The sequence below is a fragment of the Neolamprologus brichardi genome, chromosome 7, assembly GCF_056152115.1.
Source record: "Neolamprologus brichardi isolate AB-2024 chromosome 7, ASM5615211v1, whole genome shotgun sequence".
NCBI lineage: Eukaryota > Metazoa > Chordata > Actinopteri > Cichliformes > Cichlidae > Neolamprologus > Neolamprologus brichardi.
In genome coordinates this window covers 19,399,564-19,420,951 of record NC_142110.1, presented here as the reverse complement: position 1 = coordinate 19,420,951, position 21,388 = coordinate 19,399,564, and the positions used below count along the sequence as shown (strand labels likewise).

Sequence of the window (21,388 nt, the reverse complement as noted above, 5' to 3'; positions counted from 1 at the left end):
ACTGCAGAAAATATGAGTTCAAAGGGCCAAAATAACTGATCATATCATCTGTAGAAACCTATTTATTTATGAGTAAATTATGGTAGCATCCTTGTAGGCTTTGGATAGAATTCTATTTTTTTATGTATTATTTTTTTATACATTGTAGACAGTTTCAGTGTATTTGACTATATGTTCTAAACACTGATTAGCCTTTAAATACAAAAATACAACAAATGAAGTGAAAATTATAAGGAAACAAGACAAAAACGACTTTATGGACGCCAAGCAAACACTCGATAGCTTGTGTTATCCGCTAAAGCTTATGTGTACACATTTTTATTCAACTTTTTTTTCATTTCAAAAGCAATGTGCTTTATGTACTCCTAAATTTACTGCTAATATGCAGCCATTTGCAGCTGTTTTCCATTTCATTTCCTCTTCTTTTTTTAGAGGGACTTTTTACACCTCCTATTCTGGTCTCGGGGGCATTTTTGAACTCTCAGAGATGTTTTCACCCAAAGCCACTGTTAATTTCCTACCCTGGCACTGGTGCTGTAGACTTAATACCATAGCCACAGGTTTGCCTGGTGGGCACTGACTCACAACCACTTGCTTCTTTGGTTAGCAGCAGAGCTGTGCCCCACCAGCTTGTGGTGACATTCTGCTGCCCCCACCTCATACACAAATGCAGTCACACAGCTGCAATGTAGATCTGTTCACATGCACACACACACACATGCAAACGCTCCCTGACCGGCCACATAATAAAATAACACGACACACTTCCACTTCCCTCCACCCTTGCGCGCATACACTGTTAAAAGCTCGTTTACACATAGATGCACAAACAGAGCATCGCTGTAATGTTTAAAACAGGATAAAGGCAGTTTCCAGAGAAAGGGTGGTACTCAATGAGTTATGCTATTAGTGGGGCAATGATGACAATCAGAATAGAGAATGCTTTCATTAAGTTTCCCGAAAAGTGACTGACTCATAAATCAAAGATGGAAACAAAATAAGTGGAGTGAAGCCAGTTCAGACAGGCAACTCCAGCCACACTGTGTTATGCACGCTAGCATGTTTCAGTCTCCACATGTCATATCCCAAACACCCCTCCTCTCAGTTTGGTGGTCTACTTACAGAATTTCCCATCTCTCCCTCCGACATGTCAGTGCACTACCCTAATATGTCAACCCCCTTCACCAACCCAACCTGTAGGCTCTGTGTGGATGTTTACTCATCACTCCCAATTTTTGTATCATATTTAGAGTGGGCGATGAGTCAGAGTCTAGACACCAAAGATTATATTCTGCTGTTGAACTGCCTGGTTCAGTTACATTAATATAGCAATGCAAAGGTGTAGCATGTGCATCCTGCGTGTGCAACATCTTTTTTTTTAAATGCCTGTGTTCTGGAGAAAGAAAGAGGCCCCCGAACAGATGTGCATCTGATGAAATTTTGAAGGAGAAAATGCACCCATAACAGCAGCAAAAAGCCCCAAAAGAGGCTGGCCCCAGAGTCCTGACAGCACTCCAGGAGGAACCACCCTGGGATAGCCTTGCTAGCTGCCAGTGGAAAATTGGAGTGACCAGAAAAACCTCAATGAACTTGGAAACATCCAGGAGAGAAGAATGGGGGAATATTAAACCAGATGTCTAATGGAGTTTAGTGGCAAGTGTCTGCTGTAGCAGCCAAGAAAGCAGGCAAGAAGATCAGGCTTGTTTCACTGAGAACAGGTAAGGGAGCTCATATGCAGACATAAAATCTTTTGTTACAGCCCTGCATTGGGGGCTAAAACCAGAAATACTGACGCAGTATGCTTTGGCCTTCACATTACCTGACCACACCACTTTGGACAGCGGCTCCCGCTGCAATGGCCCGCCGTGTCTTTTGACCATCTGCCGAAACTAGGACATAAAAAGAAGTCTCTGGATGTAGTGGCTTGCCGCTAAAACTGCAATCTGTGTTTAGAGACGGAGGCAGGCACACCGCTAGCCAGAATTCACATGACACAGCATAGAAGATTTACAACCGGGGATACTATACAGGCAGCACTTGTGTACTATAGACAAGCTGATGTAGTAACATTGCCGCTGACCTCAACTTTCTTCTCTGTTCACAGGCCATAGTAAAGATATGTTGTTGACAGGAGAGGAAAGGGAAAAGATATACTGAAGGGGCTTGGATACAGAATTGGCTGTAGAGCGCCCTTTTCTCTCCAAAAACCAGGCCAAGGTCAGTCATGTTGTCAAGCGAGGGCAGAAATGGCCTGACAACCTAGACTTGCTAAAGGTTATCGCATTCATCTGTTACTATTATGACTGACCTGATGTTTTACAAAGCAGCTAGTGGAGATGCTGAGCTAATTTCCTTTACTAATCCTGCCAGCCAGAAACAAATTCCTTCTGTCCTCGTCAGCACGCTTCCCCATAAAACATGTTTGGGATTCTGAGAATTCCGATTGCACAATGTGATACATACGGAAGGTGTACAGCCTAAGAAAGATGTAGCGAAACATGCAGACATCAAGCTTTACAGAACATCACAGCAAAGGTATGATTCGGTTACGGTAAAGGTGAGGTGAGCCAGAGGATGGGTAAAGACATGCAGTAGACTAAAAGGACTGGAGAGAAGTAGTTTAGGCTGGATTCCTGGTAGGGAAGGGGTGGGGAGGGGGTGCCAAACAACAGCAAAACACACACACATACATACACAGAAGTACACACAGAAACCGGCAGGTTTCCAGCAGGGTGGCTGAATTGCCTCTCCACACAGGCCAAGCCTGCTGTTGCTGGAGCAGTGAAGGGGAAAGCCTTTTAAAGACCCCTCATCCCAGACATGCACTCACTCCCACAGGGGACACAAGGGATGGGGTGGGATTGGGGGTGGAGAGTAGATTGCATAAGAAATAAAATCTCCACAACACAGCGACACACTCAAAGTTCAAGTTTCACATCACATTCACACATTACCTGTAAGAACATCTTGTCACAGACAAATGGCCCACAGTGAACAAAGGAAAAAGTGTCACCTGCTGGTGGCCAAGAGTCTTTACACATATGGTGGGATTTTCACAAGATACAAAATAATAATAAGAATAATGATAATAGTAATGATAAAAAACACGATGCCAAACCTTTTTTAAAGCAGATATGGAAGTTGCAGAGTGCTGTTTCTCAAGTAACATGTACATCATGTTTTTTTTCTCTTACTTTTCCCCCGTCTTGCAGCAAAACTATAGAAATTGAATCAAAACACTAAAACCCAGAAATAAAAGCTCCAGGTCATCATTTTCAAAAGCAAAAACAAAGCAGCGTGCATTAAAATCAGAACATGAAACACACTCTGCAGCTCCGGTGAATCAAATGGAAACATGATACCGCTTTTAAAACATTGTGAGCACATGCAAGTTCATGGATACTACATAACAAAGTTATTTTACGTCACTGTGCACATATAATAAAGTTATGACACCAAAAAATACTGAGAATAAGCTCTAACCAAAGCCATACTGGTGCTGGAATCCTGTCTCCAGGGCCCCATGGAAGGGGAAGAAAGTTGGAGGAAAACCCCTCGCTTTGTGTACCACTCGCTGAACTGACTACTGCGCTCTCTACTACTGTTTTCCGTTCCGCTTTATGTACCGTTGCTATGAACATATGCTCCCAGCAAATTATAGACAAAGTTGTGGTCCGTGAGGTTTGCAGCTTGAGGAATTAGCACAGCCGTGTTCCTGTACAATAAAATAATATTGTTTTACCAGAACTAGGCTCCACATTCTCAGAGAACTCACATCACAGAGCCGAGGAAGTGACACGCTTTGGCACGGCCGCTCACTGTAGGTCCTCCAGTTTGATTCATATAATGAGGAGGGCTTTGAGAAGAAAAGCTAAAAACAATTATGAGGGTGTTTAACTTTGCCGGTGCACTATTAAATTCTGAGAATTTAGGTAAGCTGCCTCCCAGGCACAGAAAATTGGGCTGGCACAAAACCGTTTCAAAAGCATCCTTTCTCTCCTCTGATCTGCCTGAGGTGAAGATAAAGCTTTTTGACTGAATGCTGAGGCTTGCTAAAACAAGCACAAATCCTTCTTCCCACCCTTTCATCCTAATAATGAGCCCAAATCAGGACCTCACCTGCACACATCTACAAACGTAGGCCGCTGCGCGCTCTACGAAGCATTCATCAAGTTCACGCGAGGACAATGTCGAGGATTTTCCTCAATTTCAATCTTTACTTGAATTTGTTTCATCTTCAGCGGAAACATATTTACCGAGATGTGTGCGGATCCCACAGCGCATCAACGAAGATATCATTATCCTCACCACTATAATCAACGAGTCAAATATGCCACTGATGACATGTTTCTCCTTCTCATTACAAAAGAAACCTCCAGACTTGACATTTTCATATTTGGTGATACTCATCATCACACAGTCAAAATAAAGCCCCACGTCTCTTAGCATCTTCTCCCTCCAAACCGGTGTCTCTGCCTTAAAAACCCACTAAGACTCTCTCCCTCTCGCTGTTTCTCTCTCTCTGAACTCTCACCTAAGTGGGCCAGTAGCGATGTGATTGTTGGCACATGTAAATGTCCAGTGGTGGGCCAGCAAGTAGAGAATACAGTGATGGGCCTGGGATTGTGTGGAACAAAGCACAGAGTGAGATTACAGTTGATCCTCTTGCATCCTGCTTCCTCCTGCGTCTAGCTGCACTGGCAGACACAGACAGACGCAGATCCTACCGATAACGCGAGGCTACGGGGAGCCCCGTGTGCAGGGGGCCACAAGGGTCGGGTCTCTGAACAGCTCAGACAGACTGTGGGTGGGCGGGGGAGAGAGAACTAGAAATGGGGTGAGGAAAAGGTGAGGGACCCCAGCAAACGGACACACCCACACACTCTGAGACAGAGCTGATGAATGAACAAGCAGAAAAGCGGACCCGGCAATGATAGTGCTGTTTGGTTGCGTAGGATGACAAGCCACACCCTAGATACAGACACATGCTGTGGGCAGAGGATGTGAGGCAAGACGCTGGGAAGAAAAAGCGTAAGACATGACCTTTTACTGCCGATGATGACCACAGCCCACACGCTGCAGAACAACAAAGCAACGGACTCTCCTGCTATCTGATAAAGTTAGTGAAAGATCCTACGCGCGGGATGCGCACGCGCGCACGTCCGACCGCTCCAGCTTCTCTGGGCTCACATGGAGGAAGGCAGATAGGATTAGCGCAACCCACATGATGACGGGCTGAAAAATAGGCCTTTTATCCACCACCGTTCCACCATAACACAATGCACGCGTCATTTCCACGCTGTTATCCGCTCGGTGCCAACTGCTTGGCTGCCTGGGAGTGGATCTGCTGTTTTGCTGGCAGACTGGTGATGCATCAGATCTTTTATCAGCTTCAATATTCCGTCCTTTAATGATAACAATATTTATTTTTCTTTATCTCTGTGGGATAGCGAGATTTGGGTGAATGATTAAGTAGTCGAGTTGCAGTATGCCTGAAGGGCGTAGAACCAACAAGAAGTAATCCCCACAAAGGGGAAAATCCTCAGTGGCAGTGAGATGATTGATGGCATTTCGGGAGAGTTCACCAGTGTCAAAGTATCCACTTGTGGCTCTTGATAATAAAAAAAAAGAAGAAGGAAAAAACAGTTTGAAGAATGGCTTTTTTGACTGCCTTTGTTAAGCTAGTCCTGGGCATGACACCTTCTTGCCAGCTGAGTAAGCTTGTGTGTTTTTTTTCTGCCAAGCTTCACTCCCAGCCAATCACAGCCTTGAAAACATGAGATGTAAGTTTACACAGTTATGCCATGTTATTTCTTCTTTGAATTTTGAATAATTGTGGGGTTGACAGTGTGGATGGCTGAAATTACAATGCTGGCTGATTCCCTTTGCCTTGCTTTGTTTATACTGTCCTTGAATGTCTGCTCTCGAGACACAATCGCCATGTGATTTAAAGGGGACTTTTCTGGAAATCTTCATCTGGCCAGAGTGAATATTTCAGCTTGTATTAGCTCTCGCTTTGTCAGAATGAGCAAAACAAAGCAATAACCAAACCGCGTGGTCATTTTAAACAGATTTTTTCGTCCGTTCATTATTACCCTTAGGTTAGACTGATGCCTCCATTCTGCGGAGATATGATTTCACCACAAAACGACGATCAGCTGATTCCGAGAAAGGGAAGGAGCTCCACCAAAGAATTTATAATCTGCAAGTATTCTGTTGTCCTCGGCCCAGGAGCTTGTAGTGCGGTGCGTCGGATGAATTGTAGACATGTGGGGGGAAAGCAAATTAATGGCTACTTCAAGTCTTGACAACAGCAAATAAAATGTTGGCATAATAATTATTAATTATGAGTGTTCAGGAAATTTAAGGACACCACAGGGATTCTCAAATCACACCAAAGTCATTTTTAAGATCTATATATATATTTAAGATATATACATATATATATATATGAGCAACAATGTGGAAAAGATGGTCCCACACAGTTTGTTTTTCTCTGATTATTGTATTCGGAGTGGGAAAAGACACCAAAAATGGTTCATCTGTTGTTTCTGGAACACTCCATTCTCTGTGAATTCAGGTTTTCTATAAAAATGGGAATGGTGTATATAACACTAAGCCAAAATTCCCAAACTTTTGTCAACCACATCCTCTTTGCACTTACTTATCCAACTCCACTGTGGACAAAAAAACAGCCTCCCTCAGTTATGTCTGGCTCTTGGTGTCTGCAGTGACCTTTCCCCTCCTCCGAGAGGTAGCCCTGCCATCTCCAGCTCCCGATCAAGTATGTGCCTGTCCGGGGAGTTCTTTTCACACAAATGGTTTTCAATAAACGTGCTGACTTAAACATCCTTTCTAGTGACTGGATGCTAGTTTGGTCCCTGCAGCCCTGTAGGTTCTAGCAGGTGGACTGACCACTACCTTCACCACAATGTTGATCCCGTGAGAGGAAATGGGTGAAAGAGAAAGAAGGAGGATGGCATGAACACACCTTTAATTCCCTGACACCTCTACACTACTCCCATTTCTTGTTTTCTCTTTCTCTCTGTTTTGTTTTTCCTGTAACCCACAGCTTGGGGCAACTTCTCTGCACCTGACAACAATAAAAAAATAGAGAGAGACAGGGAGACAAAATGGGAAAAAATAATAATAAAAAGAGCACAGTGAAAAAGCAAAACAGGGGGGGGGGGTCATGAAAGAAAAAGACTTGCTTACATCTTTTCTTAAAAAGGTCTGATTGTTTCACTGTAGCAGTTGTGCACAGTTATACCTATTTATGCTTAAATTTAAATTGTCGTAACAATAAAAAACTGTCGTGTTTCCTCGGCTCACCTGCTCAAGTGCTCCATCCATTCTTGTGCAATGAGCCAAAGGCAGAATGATTGAACTTTTGCAATAATTCACTAGCAGCACAATACAAGAAACCTCTTTCATGTGAAAAAGCGTGGATCAGGATGGTGACAAACTGGTTGGAAAGTCAAACAAAGAGTAACCAGAGCAGGCCATTTTATGACAAGGGGGCCAGTGTTGGCCTTTGATGCTGAGTGTAGCTGTTGAAAGGTGTCCATTTTCAGGCTCTAATCACTGACTTCAAGTGCATTGCAATTTGAACAGAGCTGTAAGGTATTCATAGGCATTTCTTTTTTTGTTTAAGTGAAGGGCATCTCTATTACAGGTAGTTAGCCAAAGGAATGTCTGATCGCACACAGGATGAGGCTTTACCAAGTCAAAACATGTCATTAAAAACAAAGTTCAAATATGCTTTGATAGGGAGATCGATAACCAAAAGCTGCACTGACCACGGCTGATGAGCAGCATAAATGCAATAGAAAAATAAAGCCAGTTCACGCAGAATATGCATGCTAAGTCTGATTTATGTAGCACAGAACAACAAGATTTAACTTTTATGTGAAATCTGTAGCACGGCACTTAATTATGCACAGTAAATTGAAATCAACAAATCACGGCTACGGGATCGAGTCTTGACAGGAGTGTTTAAAATAGAATGATTCATTCCGAAAGCGGGCCAGATCGGAGCGGAGGGCAGACCACATTTGCCATTCTTATCCTGAAACCCCCTCTTTTCCTCCTAAGCTGCTGATGGATGTGTTTCTAATTTTATTATTGGTTCTTAATAGACTGCAACAAGTCACTCAATAACACCCATTTCTGTTAGCACGGGATAATTCATTCCACATTTCTGAGGGCTGATGGCACTGGCTCATGCCAACGCTGTTAGCGGGGCACGGGGAAGAATGCTAAATCTGCTTTTGCAGAGGAAACAGAGACACACTCAAATTGCTGGTTTCAAATCTCTGCGCTGAGTTTACGGCGTTGTACTCCAATTTGTCAGTTGGTGCGTAATAAGCAAGCTCACACTCTTTGCAAAACAGTGGAAATGCTGAGCGGCAGAGCTGCAGGAGATATGTGGGTTCATTTTTTTGTTTTTTTGTTTCAGTGCATCTACTGTAGAGTCTCGTGTCAGCAACAAAAGAGATGCCGGCAGCAGCCAACTTTGAAAACTTGAAATAAAAGTGAAGTAAATATCAAATAGACCATTTTTGAACCATCTCTGCTAAATGACGATATCTCAAGTCCTAAAAATACACAATAGCCCAGTTATTAATGTGTGCTCCCTTGGAAAGCGAATGTAATATCTTGGACCAGCTCCAGAAGAGAAAGACTGCCTCCAAGAGAAGGCAGTACAGAGAGAGAATGCATAAGACTTGCGGTCGGTTGATCTTTACTTCTTGAAAAACTGCCGACATCTCCTCCCTTCAGTCCAGAACTAAGACTGCATCACTGAGCACGGGGGTGGGTGGGAGGTTTGGCGTTCATAATTTGGGGGGATTTGAACAAGGAACCTAAATAGGAGCAGAACGCGAACAACTTTTCCCTCTACATTTGATTATGATGATGTTGGAATTTGCAGATTTGAAGCAGGGATCGGAACATTTTCTCCGAGGGGTGTATTCCATGATTTCATATGCCATGCTAAAGAATTCCATAATACATACGGACGCAGTTAGAAAACATGGTTACATCTTCAATCAAGGGCAATAGTCACTGGAAAAGATCACAATCGCGAAGGTTGCATGCAGGCTGCTGGCAGCTTGAAATTCAGGTGTTGAGACAAAATACAGTCACCCGCTTCTCCCCTGTGTGTGTATGCGTGTGTGTGAGAGAGACAGGAGAGTAGCTGCGGTGTCGGTGGTTTCCTACGATGACCTAGTGGGACGCTACTAAACTAAAACAGAGCACTTAGATCGAATCCAGCAGCGTGCTTGATCTCATTTATTCAAGACGTAGTAATCACACACCTCTGTCCAGCAGTCGCTAGATTTAGGTTTAAAAACATAAATATTATTATATTAACACTCTGAGGTCATCATATACCCTAACCCTAACCCGCGCTTTGGAAGAGCAGTACCAACCATTGCTAGCAAACGGTGCTATGCAATATCAAACTAATGCAAATACATGAATCCCAAATATCTACTGAAATGATCTTACATATAACACTAAATGTGATTCACAGCTTACTCAGTATCATCGTCACATCTTTAAGTATCTAAAAAGCTTCTATGTTAGCTGTGTCCACAACATAGAAAACAAAAAGCATGGTTATTTTGTTGGGTTCTGTTTTTGTGGTGCGGGACTTCTATGCATTAAACATCAAATAGGTTATAGTATGAAGTCTGCACTTTTAACACAACTTGAAATGGAGACTCGGCGAGGCTGTATCTCCCTGCTAGACCATCTTAAATCAGTCCAGAGAGTTAAACCTATGAATAAAGAGGAGCTATCCTACTCCTTATGTACACACAGCAAGAAATTCATTAGAGGTTTACTGACAGGGATACCGAACTGGGGTTAAAATACATTACCACTCAACACTGACACACAAACATTAATGTACAACACCATTCAAATTCTCAAGCTCTTTGTGTATGACTCTAAGTACTATTGTGATAATGTTTGGCACGCGGGTTATAGGCTCACCTCACATAGCCAGCATGTTTTTATGAATGAAGGTGCAACATATGCTACCTTTTATGGTGCAAACACAGACCCGGAGGGAGAGATTTGGGTGATTCACAAGGTCATGATCAGAAGTAAAAACACCATATTGCCAGACTTCAAGCTACACAGTTGCGGTCAGTCAGCATCGCATGACTAACTACTGGCCAATAAGTTTGCAGCAACAAGTTGTGGTTTAGATGCTACAATAGGGAGATGACCAGATGTTTCCCACACAGATTGCAACCATTTCCCAGTCCAAATGCTGACTTTAAGTAATCTGATTACATCTAAATTTTCCATGTTTTTTTTTTTTTAGTGGAGGTACAATGTGAAATGTTCAATTCAATGGAATATACTTACTCTTTTTTTCACACTTGGATCAATGATAGTAAGAAATAACTGTTAAACAATTTCTTATTAAGTCTTTTGAGCTAGTTGCGCCTTCTAAAGTTTCAAAGGGATAAACTAGCAGCCTGCACAGACTTTTCTTTGAGCCATCAGCTCCTCGAAATGTGCAGCGTTTTCTCTGAACAGGAATCGATTTGGAACAATTACTAATCGGGTTCGCATGTCATGGTCCTCCAGTCCTCCTGTGAGCCTCCACCGTCTCTCCCCTTTCTTCTCTCTCTCTCTCTCTCTCTGTTGTGTCCTTGCTGCTCTGTGTGAGGGTGTGTTTACTTGCCTTACAGGGGTGGGATCCTCCTGGGATTCCCGCCCTCTCCTGGACACACCTGACTCAATCAGCACCTGTGGATCATCTGGCAATCAGGTGTTTGCTATTTATGCTGGGACCTGACCTGATCTTTGCCTTGGTGTTGTCTAACTGCAGTAGTGTTCACGTTGCCTCTCTGTTTCAGTTTATTTGCTGAAGCTTTCTAATGCGACTTTTCCTGTGTGTAGGACGGCCCAGCAGAGTTCCCAAAGACTGTTACTTGGCAGAGTGAGGAGATCGGGGACTTGGATTCATGCAACCTTCCATCCATTGGATTTTGTACATAGTGGACTTTTGAACTAAGCACTTCAAAGACTTTGTATATAGCACTATCACCAACACTGTAAATATACTCACTGAACTTTCATTCCTGAGTCCTGCGTTTGAGCCCAGCCAGACAAACCATGACATTGCATCATTTGCAGAGATGCAGACTGAGAGGATTTGGTGTCACTGTACTGACACGCAGGGTGCCTTATAATATGTCCTCTTGCAGTTTACAAATGTGAAGCAATCGAGCAAGCTGAAGCTCGACTATCATGTGTTCTTTTGATGCGCCACTCTGTTTGCATAAATCTGCACAGTTCGGCCTGTTTTACTGCTCATTAACTTTGTGTGTGGTTCAAATATGACAATAGAAGATGGGGTGGGTAGGTGGGGGATTTTTATGGGGGTTATTTTCTAACATAAATGAGGGAAAATAAGTTGAAAAATAAGCCCCTGTTGGCTGGTTATTTTATTTATTCATTGAAAAACCCCAAATCTGCCTTGGGAACCCTAACTTAAATCAAGTTCCATGTTGGTCTAGAGGAAGACGTCATTGTAGGGATACTTTATTGAGAAGGCCACCAAGTCCCATCATTATAGAACAATCATGACAGGCCCAGCAGTCATCGGTCTCTGACTATAACTGGATGACCAACAGTGATGTGCTCAGTGCGGGCGCACGGAGCATTTATTTGTGCAGATCTACTATGGAAACCAAACAAGTTAGCACCAAATTCAAATGGCGCCATTGCTAAATATATAATATAACATATAATAAACCAGAGAAGACCCCCTGTAGGGTTGAATATATGTTTTAATAGTAAAATTTACTTTGGGTGAGTAGCATAATGCATGAAAACATTAATAGCCGTCACACAGAAATGCACATGAGATGCGTCCAAAGAACCACTGCCGAATGCCATTTATAAATCTCCGAGTGCTTCAAAAGGCCATAAAAGACAAGAACAAAAGAAAGCGAAAAGGGGATGTTGTTGAGGAAAACAACATGAGCTTCATTACCAAAGAAAGCGCCACATTCACAACAAAGAAAAAAAATGCTTTTGCTAAAAGGAGCTGGAGCTAATTCAGCTGCTGCTTAAGAGGAGGGATTGTGAACAGAGCCACTGGATTAAATGTGCAGCCCAACCGCAACGTAATGGCAACAAAGCATCTAAATGAAAGGAAATATATAAAAGTCCCTGTAAAACAAAAGCAGCGCAAAAGAGATTTGCAGAAGTTTGAGAAGTCCCTCAAGCAAAAGCATTTTAAAATGTAAACGTTTGCCCTGTTTTGGGGCTTTTTCTGCCTATATGAGAACACTCAAGTGAACCAGCCAGGCATGGACACAACCAATTTAGCCCAATTAACAACAGATGTGTCCATCTATTTCGGTTTGACATGAGTTCTCTGCAATAACACGATTAGCTGTCTCTTCATTCGCCATCTCGTTTTCCATCCATACGCTTTCCCCATCAGAGCCGCACTTCTTTTCGGTAGCTTTTCCACAATTTTGGACACAGCCAGCTATGGCAGGCATGCTGCTAACCAACACCCCACACTGCACAAACTATATCAGCGAATCAGCTGCAGGGAACACTAGAGAAACAGCATTTTTTCAGCTGAGAATGAGGAACAGCAAAAGATGGGGTGGAATCAGCGGTATGTGAGATCCTCTTGAGCAACATGAATGGTTATACAATAGAAAATCAAAAGAGACTGCGCATTACTGGTTTGAGTTTGAACTGACTGTGTGATGTGTGCAGCTTGGGTTTGGCTTGTTACGAGCCATATTTCATGGGGTTCGGAGGGTCAGGGCCTGGTACCATATTTTTGATGCTCTCGTGGTGCTGTTTCATAAAACTGGGACAATAAAGATGGCTCAAACCATGCATTATGTAACTTCTTGTTTAATAAGAAAATTACTGGTATTATTGTTGTCAGCTACGTTGCCATTACCAAATTAATAGTTGCGATTGCAGGCAGAGAAAGAAATTTACCACCATCTGCTCAGCATCGCACAACTTTGAGGCTACACAAAGCCTCAAAGCTGTAGTTCCCGTTTTGTATCATACTTTCATTGTTAAGTTGACTGGAAAGTCACAAATCCATAGTACTGTACAACAGTGCCTCAAATGGTTTGTTCCTCTGTCTTATTATGACGGTGCATCGCTCACCTTTAAGTTATATTCAAACCAACGTGATACCAAATCCATAGTTATTATGAGTGAGTGCATTTTTGTAGTGAAGTACTATGTCTATAAAGTTATTTGGGAAAGTGTGCCACTAATGTAAAATATCATATAAGCTGTATTGTTAAGTATCTTTGTGGCCTCTTTCTGTATCAAAATCCGATTATAAGATTTTGGCTGTTTTAGCTTTTTTTCTAACTGGTGTACATTAGTGGGATGTCTAAGACTTTTATTTAATCTCTTCTGCATAGAATACGGTTATTATGATTTTTTCCACCAGAGTCCTGTAGGGTAGCAGACCGTAACACTGAACCTAACTTTAGCAAACAAAAACCTAACCCCAATCCAAAGGTCTTACACTGATTCAATTTGCTCATTAAAGACGTGATCAGTGGCATAAGTTCATTGCAGCGGCATAAGCAAAGCCTGTGTAAGTTTATCGCATGCACAGCCATACAGAGCACACAGATATGGATACAGGAACACACTATCCCGCTTCAATTTGTGAAAGAACGCAGACTAACCTACTCGCAGCTCCTGACCGAAGACTGTTCTTTCTCCCAGCGCCGAACAGTTCCAGCGTCCATATCGGAACTGGTATTGACACTCATTGATCCCCATCTGGGCCCCTTCGCCCACAACAATTATGGCGTCCGGGCGGCTCTGGCAGATGGCCCGCTGGCGAGGTGCCAGCCCTGGGATCTTGTTGCAGATGATGTTGGCACCCAGAGCCACCACTGAGGACAGGGCCCTGCCGAAGTAAGAAAAACACACCGCCACACACGCAGACATGCATTCATACGCAGAGGCACGGATGCATGCATGCGTTGTCGCACACACACACACACACACACACACACACAAACAAACTCAGTTAGAGCCTCCAGAGGACGGTGAGATTTACTCACTTTCACAAGACTCTCCAGAACAGGATTCAATTCAGCCCGTGATTGATGCACATTTCATAGTAAAGTGAAAGCTGTACTGCACGAGAGTATTACTATTTAATGGATTAGAGGTAAATGAAAAACCTGAGAGCTTAATCCAACATAGGAAATATAAAAAATCTAAATAAAAAATGTTAAAAACAGCCCAGAGAGAGACAAGAAGATGCTTATTTGGCTGCTCACAACAGCATTCCCCAGTGGTTTGGAAGACGTAATTTGTTTGGGTTTTTGTGTCAATTGTTAGGTAACATACTGGTGTGAATGGCTTCCAGACTTGTATACCCACTGTACAGACCTCCTCGGTGCCTGATGGCACAGTTGCAGAAATCGCTTTTTTTAACCAAATCTCATATAAAGTACGATTTGTATGATTTGTGTAATTACAGTATGCGTTTGAAGAATACTTGGGGTGTAAATTGCCCATAAATTTCATGAGAGGCTTTCCATTGAACACATGTAAGGTTTTCAGCACTGGTTTTCTCCAATCCTAAAGTGGTCGGTCTCGTATGACCCAGGACATGTCCTTATTGGTTCACCTCAAACATACAACAACATATTTGATAGGTACAACAGCATATTTTCGAGATGGCTTTATGGCCACTGGGAACACCAAAACAGATTACAAAAAAAAAGAAGAAGAAGAAGAAAAAGAAAAACACAGACTTTCTCCAAGATTCTGTTTATAGCCCTTGAAACCATGTAGATACATACTTTTCAAACATGTCAGGGACAGGGAGCCATAAATGAGCGCGGAGGCAAACACCGCCTTTGAAGTATGACGTCGACCTCCGAAGTATTGACCACAAACGGGGCAAACTAACACAGGCGAGCTGTGTGTCAGCGAAAAGAAATGGCAACATATATAAGGGGTGAAATGGAAGAATGGATGAAGGAGACGAAGAGAGAGGGAGAGACTGCAGAAACAGAGCTCTAGGAGATGTCGATTTTAGAGCTCGGAGCACACTCTCGTTCTGAGAAGCCCTGACTTAGAGCGTGGATTTGAGTCAGGATAGCTAAAAACCTCTCGCATGACCGTGTTCTCTTTTCTGATTGTTGTTTAAGTTCCTACGCAATGGAAGAACAACATAAATCTCAATTTCAAAGACAAACTTTAGAATAAATCCTAACTGCAGTGGGGCGAGTATCTGTTACCAAACACAGGGCTACACACATTCTCTTGGTGGACTATAACATTGAAAAGGGACACGCAAAATGGGTATGCTTGTTGATTTTACAAACGCTACACTTGAACTTGCCATAAATCAATAAATGTCAACATGTTAGGATACACATTTTCATATAGAATAGAATCGAAAACTATGGGCCTGGCGTTTATTAGACAGAAGAAAAAAAAAGAAGAAGAATTCAATTTGGTCTGCGAAACGTGTGCATCACTACACTAGATGCAAACTTATCTAACAGGGATTTAACTTCTAAAAAATAATCATATTAATTTTTAAAAAATCCCCTGTTAGAAAGAAAAGAGGACATTCATCAGGTGCCGCAGCCTGCTGCTTCTTTCAATCCTGCTTTGCTTTCTCAGCTGTAAAGTAGCTCGAACTTCTCTGACCCTCTTTGACCCTCCGCTGCATACATGGTAGTTCATGGCAACGACGACATCCAGTTTGTCCAAAAGTTAAAGGGTGGGCTCATTAAGCCAAGTTTAATGTGCAACTAGAGAAATTTGCTTCCTTCCATAATGAACATTAGAGATGAATAAGGTCGGTTTGCGATAAAAATCCAACACAAGCGTCAAGGTGATATTTTTAGCTCTGTCAAAGAAACCTCTTTTCAGCCTCCTTTGTTAGCTCTTTCTCATGTCCTTCACATGCTAATTTGCACAATCACAGTCTACCATGGGCAAACCCGACCAACAGACAACACCAAACAGAGAATTCCAGGGCTAAGCTTTTAAATCCCCGCATCATCAAAGTGCACAAATGCGAATCTGTTTGCTTAGTGTATGCTCTGTGTGTGCCAGCAGCTTGGGGGACAGCTCACCCACAGCCACACAGATCTCCCATAAGATAGACTGTCAACATGAACTTAAAAGTAAGCTGATGAATTTCAAAGCCCCGGCCTGTCTAGCTTCCTCAGGTTTACAGGATGAGAGTCGATGCAAAAGTTGTGTCTTTTCATGCAAACTGTGTGCTGTTGAATCGAATAATGGCAGCGTGACTGGATTGTGGCGTAGCAGTGATGCTGCAGAGAGATGAGAGGAAAGGTGGGTTTTAATTTTAAAGCAGCAGGTGGAAAGTCTGATCTTGTTACCACAAACCGTACATAAACCTAAAACATTTAGAGTCCACCGTTAATTGCTCTTTCTATTCTGATTTTTAAGCTGGTAAAGCTGATTTTTCATTAATAATTTAACCTTAGCGCTGATAAAACATGATCATTTCCGTGTTACATTGATCCCAAAAACTTGAAGACTAAAACAGTCACCAGGAAATGTAAACGAAACACTACTTTAGGTCAGTGTGAAGTCATTACTGTGGAAGAGCTTAAATCTTAACTATGTGGTGAGGAGCTTAAAGATTCCATCACAGTGCAGTGTGGTGGCCTTAAGAGGAACTATCATCTGCGTCATGGCATGCAGTTTGCTTACAGCCACCTGCTTCATCACATTGAACACTTTGAACCTAACTGACAGGCTGTTACGTTCCCAGGCGTGTTTTCTACAAGAGGAAGGCCCTCGCAAAAATGCCTGAGGCACAACTTACTCAAGTCAAGTGAATAAATACTCTCCTTATTCCCCCCACTACACACACACAGACACATTAACAGCAAATCTAGCAGCATTTATAAATTTTAGCATTTTAGAGTGGTTTTACTAAAAACAAAATCCCTTACACACCCACAGTTTTCAGACTGTTTCCACAGGCGAGGTGTGCAGTGACTCCAAAGGACTATATGGATATATACTTTGGCTCCGGGTGTATTTACTGCCCACAAAAAAGTTGTTTTTACAGTTTTACATGCCAAAACATTTCCTGTATAGTTTTGATGAAGGGGTATTGTATTATTCTGAACCTATGTTTAAATGTTCTCCACGTGGCTTATCCTGCGGTTAATACGCCGCTGAAAACATAGTTAAATAATCCAAACAAATAATGGTATGTAACTTTGATGTGCAAGCCATCACTATACTTAGCAGCGTAGCCTACTTTTGTCTGAACCCCCCCCCCCCAAGGAAAAAAAACACATCTATTCCAGCATCAGGTTTGGGGTCTCCGGGCAGCAAAGGATGGAGCAAAGGTCCATGCTCCAGTAATTATTTTTGGAAACTTTAAGAAAGCCGCCGTTCTGCGAAATACTTTTAATCCAGAGCTCAGCGCATTGCGGTGCCAATCACGTACGTGTTGCATAGGGGATAGTTTAAGATGTGGGCTCAAACGGTAACATCGAAATATTTGAAATCAGGGAGAGGTGAGGTAATGCGTGGTAGTCTTTCGCTCGCTCTGACAGGTTAAAGGTGCTTCCATGCGTAAAAATGACCCACGTTGCGCGAAGTTTTTCTCACAGGGGGAAGAAAACAGAATCTCCGCATCTAATTGTCTTGAACATCTCTGCCACTCAGTGGCCAAAATGGACCAATGTTGCAGTTACTACAGTATTATTTTTCCTCGATTTTGTAAAATGTTTTAAATCCAACAGCCCGACCCAAACGAGCCCTACTCCGCAGACATGCTCGCTGAGGGGATGGCACATTAGAGCGTTGAGCTTTACGCCAAATTACTGCTTTCCCACGTGGACCCGGGTGTTTCTACTGATGAGTATTATCTATTTTCTTTTTTCTTTTCTTTTTTTGAGTTTGGATAACATTAGTTCAGTTGAACAATCAAATATGCCGCCTGAGCTGCACTTCTGTTAGACCTGGTCCGTGTTCGATACAGTTTGGTATCACGGTGTAAATAACTCTGACCTGAGGATGAGGGATGAGCGAAATAATCCACTTTTATCGGCTTTTGAATGTTGGGGCGAAGAAAATATATCCCCTATTGAGAAGTCTGAGGGTTGTGAGAGAAGGAAAGCCTAACCCGTGCATCTTTGTGTTGCTGAGGATGAGAGCGCGCACCCTGTGGAGTGAAGGACTCGTTAATTGGCTCAAACTTACAGGTAGCTGCCACTCGTCAGGATCAGGAAAATCTGCGGGTAGTAGACTGACAGCAGTACACTGCGCGACGAGAAGAGGATCATGATGACATTGAGCAAAACGGCCACGCTCGGTTTGAGTGAGACGAGACGGACTACGATGAGAGGAGGAGGGATAAAAAACCCTTCTTTAATCCCCGGCTTTAAATCCCTTTTTCCGCACAAAAATTTAAAAAAAAAAACTCGCTCTGCGTCGCCTTGTGTTTGCGCAGCGACTCTACGCAGCTCCAAGCTCCCAGGGCCGTGTGTGCGCCGAGATTGGCTCTGTCATCTCTCAGCAGCGGAGGCTGTTACACAGTACTGTGGGTTCCCGAGCCGGAATGATGATGGTTTTAGGGATTTTGCATGGCAGAAAAGTGCCTCTCTCCGCTCTCATGAGAGTCGTGCCTGCCATTGGGCAGGGAGAGACACTGCTATCCGCCCACTTTGCCACAGTGGGACAATAGGGTGACACTCATCTGATTCCCGTTGGACAGCGCTGAAGGTTTCATTCATCATTATCACCCCCTCCCCACCTACCGACATAGCCACACACCCCCGCAACCTCCACCCCCAACCCCACCATCCAGCCAAAAATAAACAAACAGAGACTGGCTGCTTCAGCCTCACACCATCAGCGAGGCTCCATGTGTAAGAAATCAGCGCACGTCTTGGCAGGATGTGTCATTTTGAATCAACAAGTTGGCATCACGTTAACGAAGTGACTCTATCTATCTATCTATCTATCTATCTATCTATCTATCTATCTATCTATCTATCTATCTATCTATCTATCTATCTATCTATCTATCTGTGAATGGCAGATATGATTCTAGCTATTTTTCCATGCTGCTGTAAAGAAATGTCTTTGTCTGCTGTGACATTTCCATGGAAACATAAAGCATAATTCCCAGAAGCCAAACAGGGGTTCAGTGACCTTATTCTATCCTGCGGTAACACTATAACATTTCTATAGGCGTCTATAATATTTCTGCTCTGCCTACCTGTCTGCTGCGCTCTGATGGCTGTCATCCTATTTTGAGACCCTGCTCTGAGGCAGGGTTTTCTATGCTCAGGGTGCAGGATTGATGGAAGTAAAGGCTTAAAAACTGCACTATTGTTGCCATAAACTGAAATTTTCTTTTCTTTTTTTCTTTCTTTTCTGACATGGTTTGGTGAGTGGAGGCTTTTTTATCTTCTCAACATCGTGACTTTCACTCAACACCTGCAGGCTCCAGTCATTGTACACAAAGAGGGTACCATGAAAGACTTAGCCGGAGTAAAAGGATGGAAGGAATGAGCTAACTGCTCAGGATTAGTAAACAATAAGACAAGAGACCCCATAAAGGAGCTACTGTCATGTGATATGAACCCCGTGTGAAATCTGAAGTCAGTTCACAAGGTTCTGGCTATTTGATTCGTTTCATTAACGCATTAACGTCAAGCTGCAGGGGCCCAATCGTTCCATTTTACATCTGAAAATGTGAGACAGGATAAGATCAGATCTACTTTGCTGCCATTCTAAGCACAAGCATACAACAAAGTTAGAAGCACTCCTGAACTTGATGTATATGACAAACATAAACAGTCTTACTATTAGAATAAAAGAGTCATAAATACATGTTCTATACTATTATGTGGTGTGGTCGTGTGTGACTGGTACCAGCTTTCATTTTTAATTATTAACTTTTATTTATTTCTTGGGCAATTGCCTAGAATTAACCCACTAAGCAAATGCAGAGTGGCTTAAAAACAACAGAACCTGTTTTAGAGTCTACTTTTTATAACGTAGGCCCTGCTTTTGCTCTGATTCGGTTGGATCTGTCTCCTCTGCAGCGCAACGTTCCCGGTAGGCAGGGCTGCACAGGACCCCTGGGCCTTATTATGGCTATAGCAGCTAATTTATATTGGTTTCAGTGTATTGGATTCAGATGGGTTAGAACATGTACTCTTCGACTCACTGAGCATTTCACTAATAATTAATGTTTTATTAACAGTATGATGTTAAAAATGCGCAAAAAACCCCGAACTTCTGCTTATCTTCCTGGAGATCCTAACACGATCGTGCCCGAGAGGCACTGCGGTAGAGGCAGCAGAGAAGGAAGGCATGGACGTCCTTCTGTGTTTATGTATCAAGGTGAGGTATTGCAAAACAGGTAAAAACTCCGTCTGGGCAATGGAATGTGGAACTACAACTCAGTCTGCCGCTATTAATGAAGGTATGCAGGGCCGAGCTGAATCCGAGGCAGAGAAAGCGGCTCAAATGATCCTCTGCAACAAAGCAGGAGTACCGGGAGGTGAATTAAATAAGCTTCTGTGGTAAACGCCGATCGATCGCACTGTCCGTTGGAACGAGAACAGACCTGCATTTTTTTTTACGCATAACACCCCTCTCCAAGCTATAGCTGTGCACTTTGATGATGCAATGATTCTTACATGTTTAAAAACACCTGGTTTTACTTTTTCATCCTCATGCTTCACTCTAAGGTCAGAGGGCAGTCGAATCTTTCCTCTAAAATGCTTTTCCCCTCTGAAGCGTGCCTGACTGTCGCAACAAATTTCACACCGAGGCTCGCGGGCGACAGTGTCTCGATAAGTAACAACGACAAAAAAAAACTCACCCAAGTCTGAGGTATATGATGCCAAAACACAGGAACACGTAGAGACTCCGTCTTCGGAGGGTTTCGTGCATGATCGTTGCCACTTTGTCCGGAGGCCATGCACTATAACATAAAGTGGCCACGCTTTCCGTTCACATTGGCAGGTTTCTTAGCCCTTCCAGATGCACGTGTACCGTCTGTTTCCCGCGACATCTAGCAGAAGCTCCTTGGAAATAATCGACCGTGCGAAATCCATGGTCCGCGAGTACAGGTGAGATGCTGATGACGACCTGAAAGGTGGCTAAGAACTCCAAAATGAAACTCGAGAGAGGTTCGGACTTGAAAGGTGAATGAGTTCTTGGAGGAAGTGCCTCCTATTCGTCCTTACTTTGACGGTAAAACCTAATTAACAATTCCTACTTGCTGTGCCTTGCAGGTAGAAAGAGAGCGAGGGAGGGGGGAATAGTTGCGCATACTGCAGTGTCCTAAAAGAAAAGGAAAAAAACGCGGATTTCG

General features: G+C 43.0%; 1 protein-coding gene across 2 annotated transcripts in view; it reads right to left on the bottom strand.

The window, feature by feature from the left end:
- Positions 1 to 21,124, bottom strand: part of wnt7bb (wingless-type MMTV integration site family, member 7Bb) — a 30,960-nt gene extending 9,836 nt beyond the window's left edge. The window contains exons 1-2 of one of the 2 annotated variants that reach the window (XM_035916207.2): positions 20,894 to 21,124; positions 13,716 to 13,942 (exon numbers count right to left, since the gene is read on the bottom strand). In XM_035916207.2, coding sequence (XP_035772100.2) covers positions 13,716 to 13,942; positions 20,894 to 20,964 — 298 coding nt within the window. In that variant the 5' untranslated portion in view covers positions 20,965 to 21,124. Of the gene's footprint in view, positions 1 to 13,715; positions 13,943 to 18,255; positions 18,740 to 20,893 lie in introns of those variants that run through there. The other variant, XM_006782486.3, reaches the window with a different exon arrangement.
- Between the last annotated feature and the right edge of the window lie 264 nt (positions 21,125 to 21,388).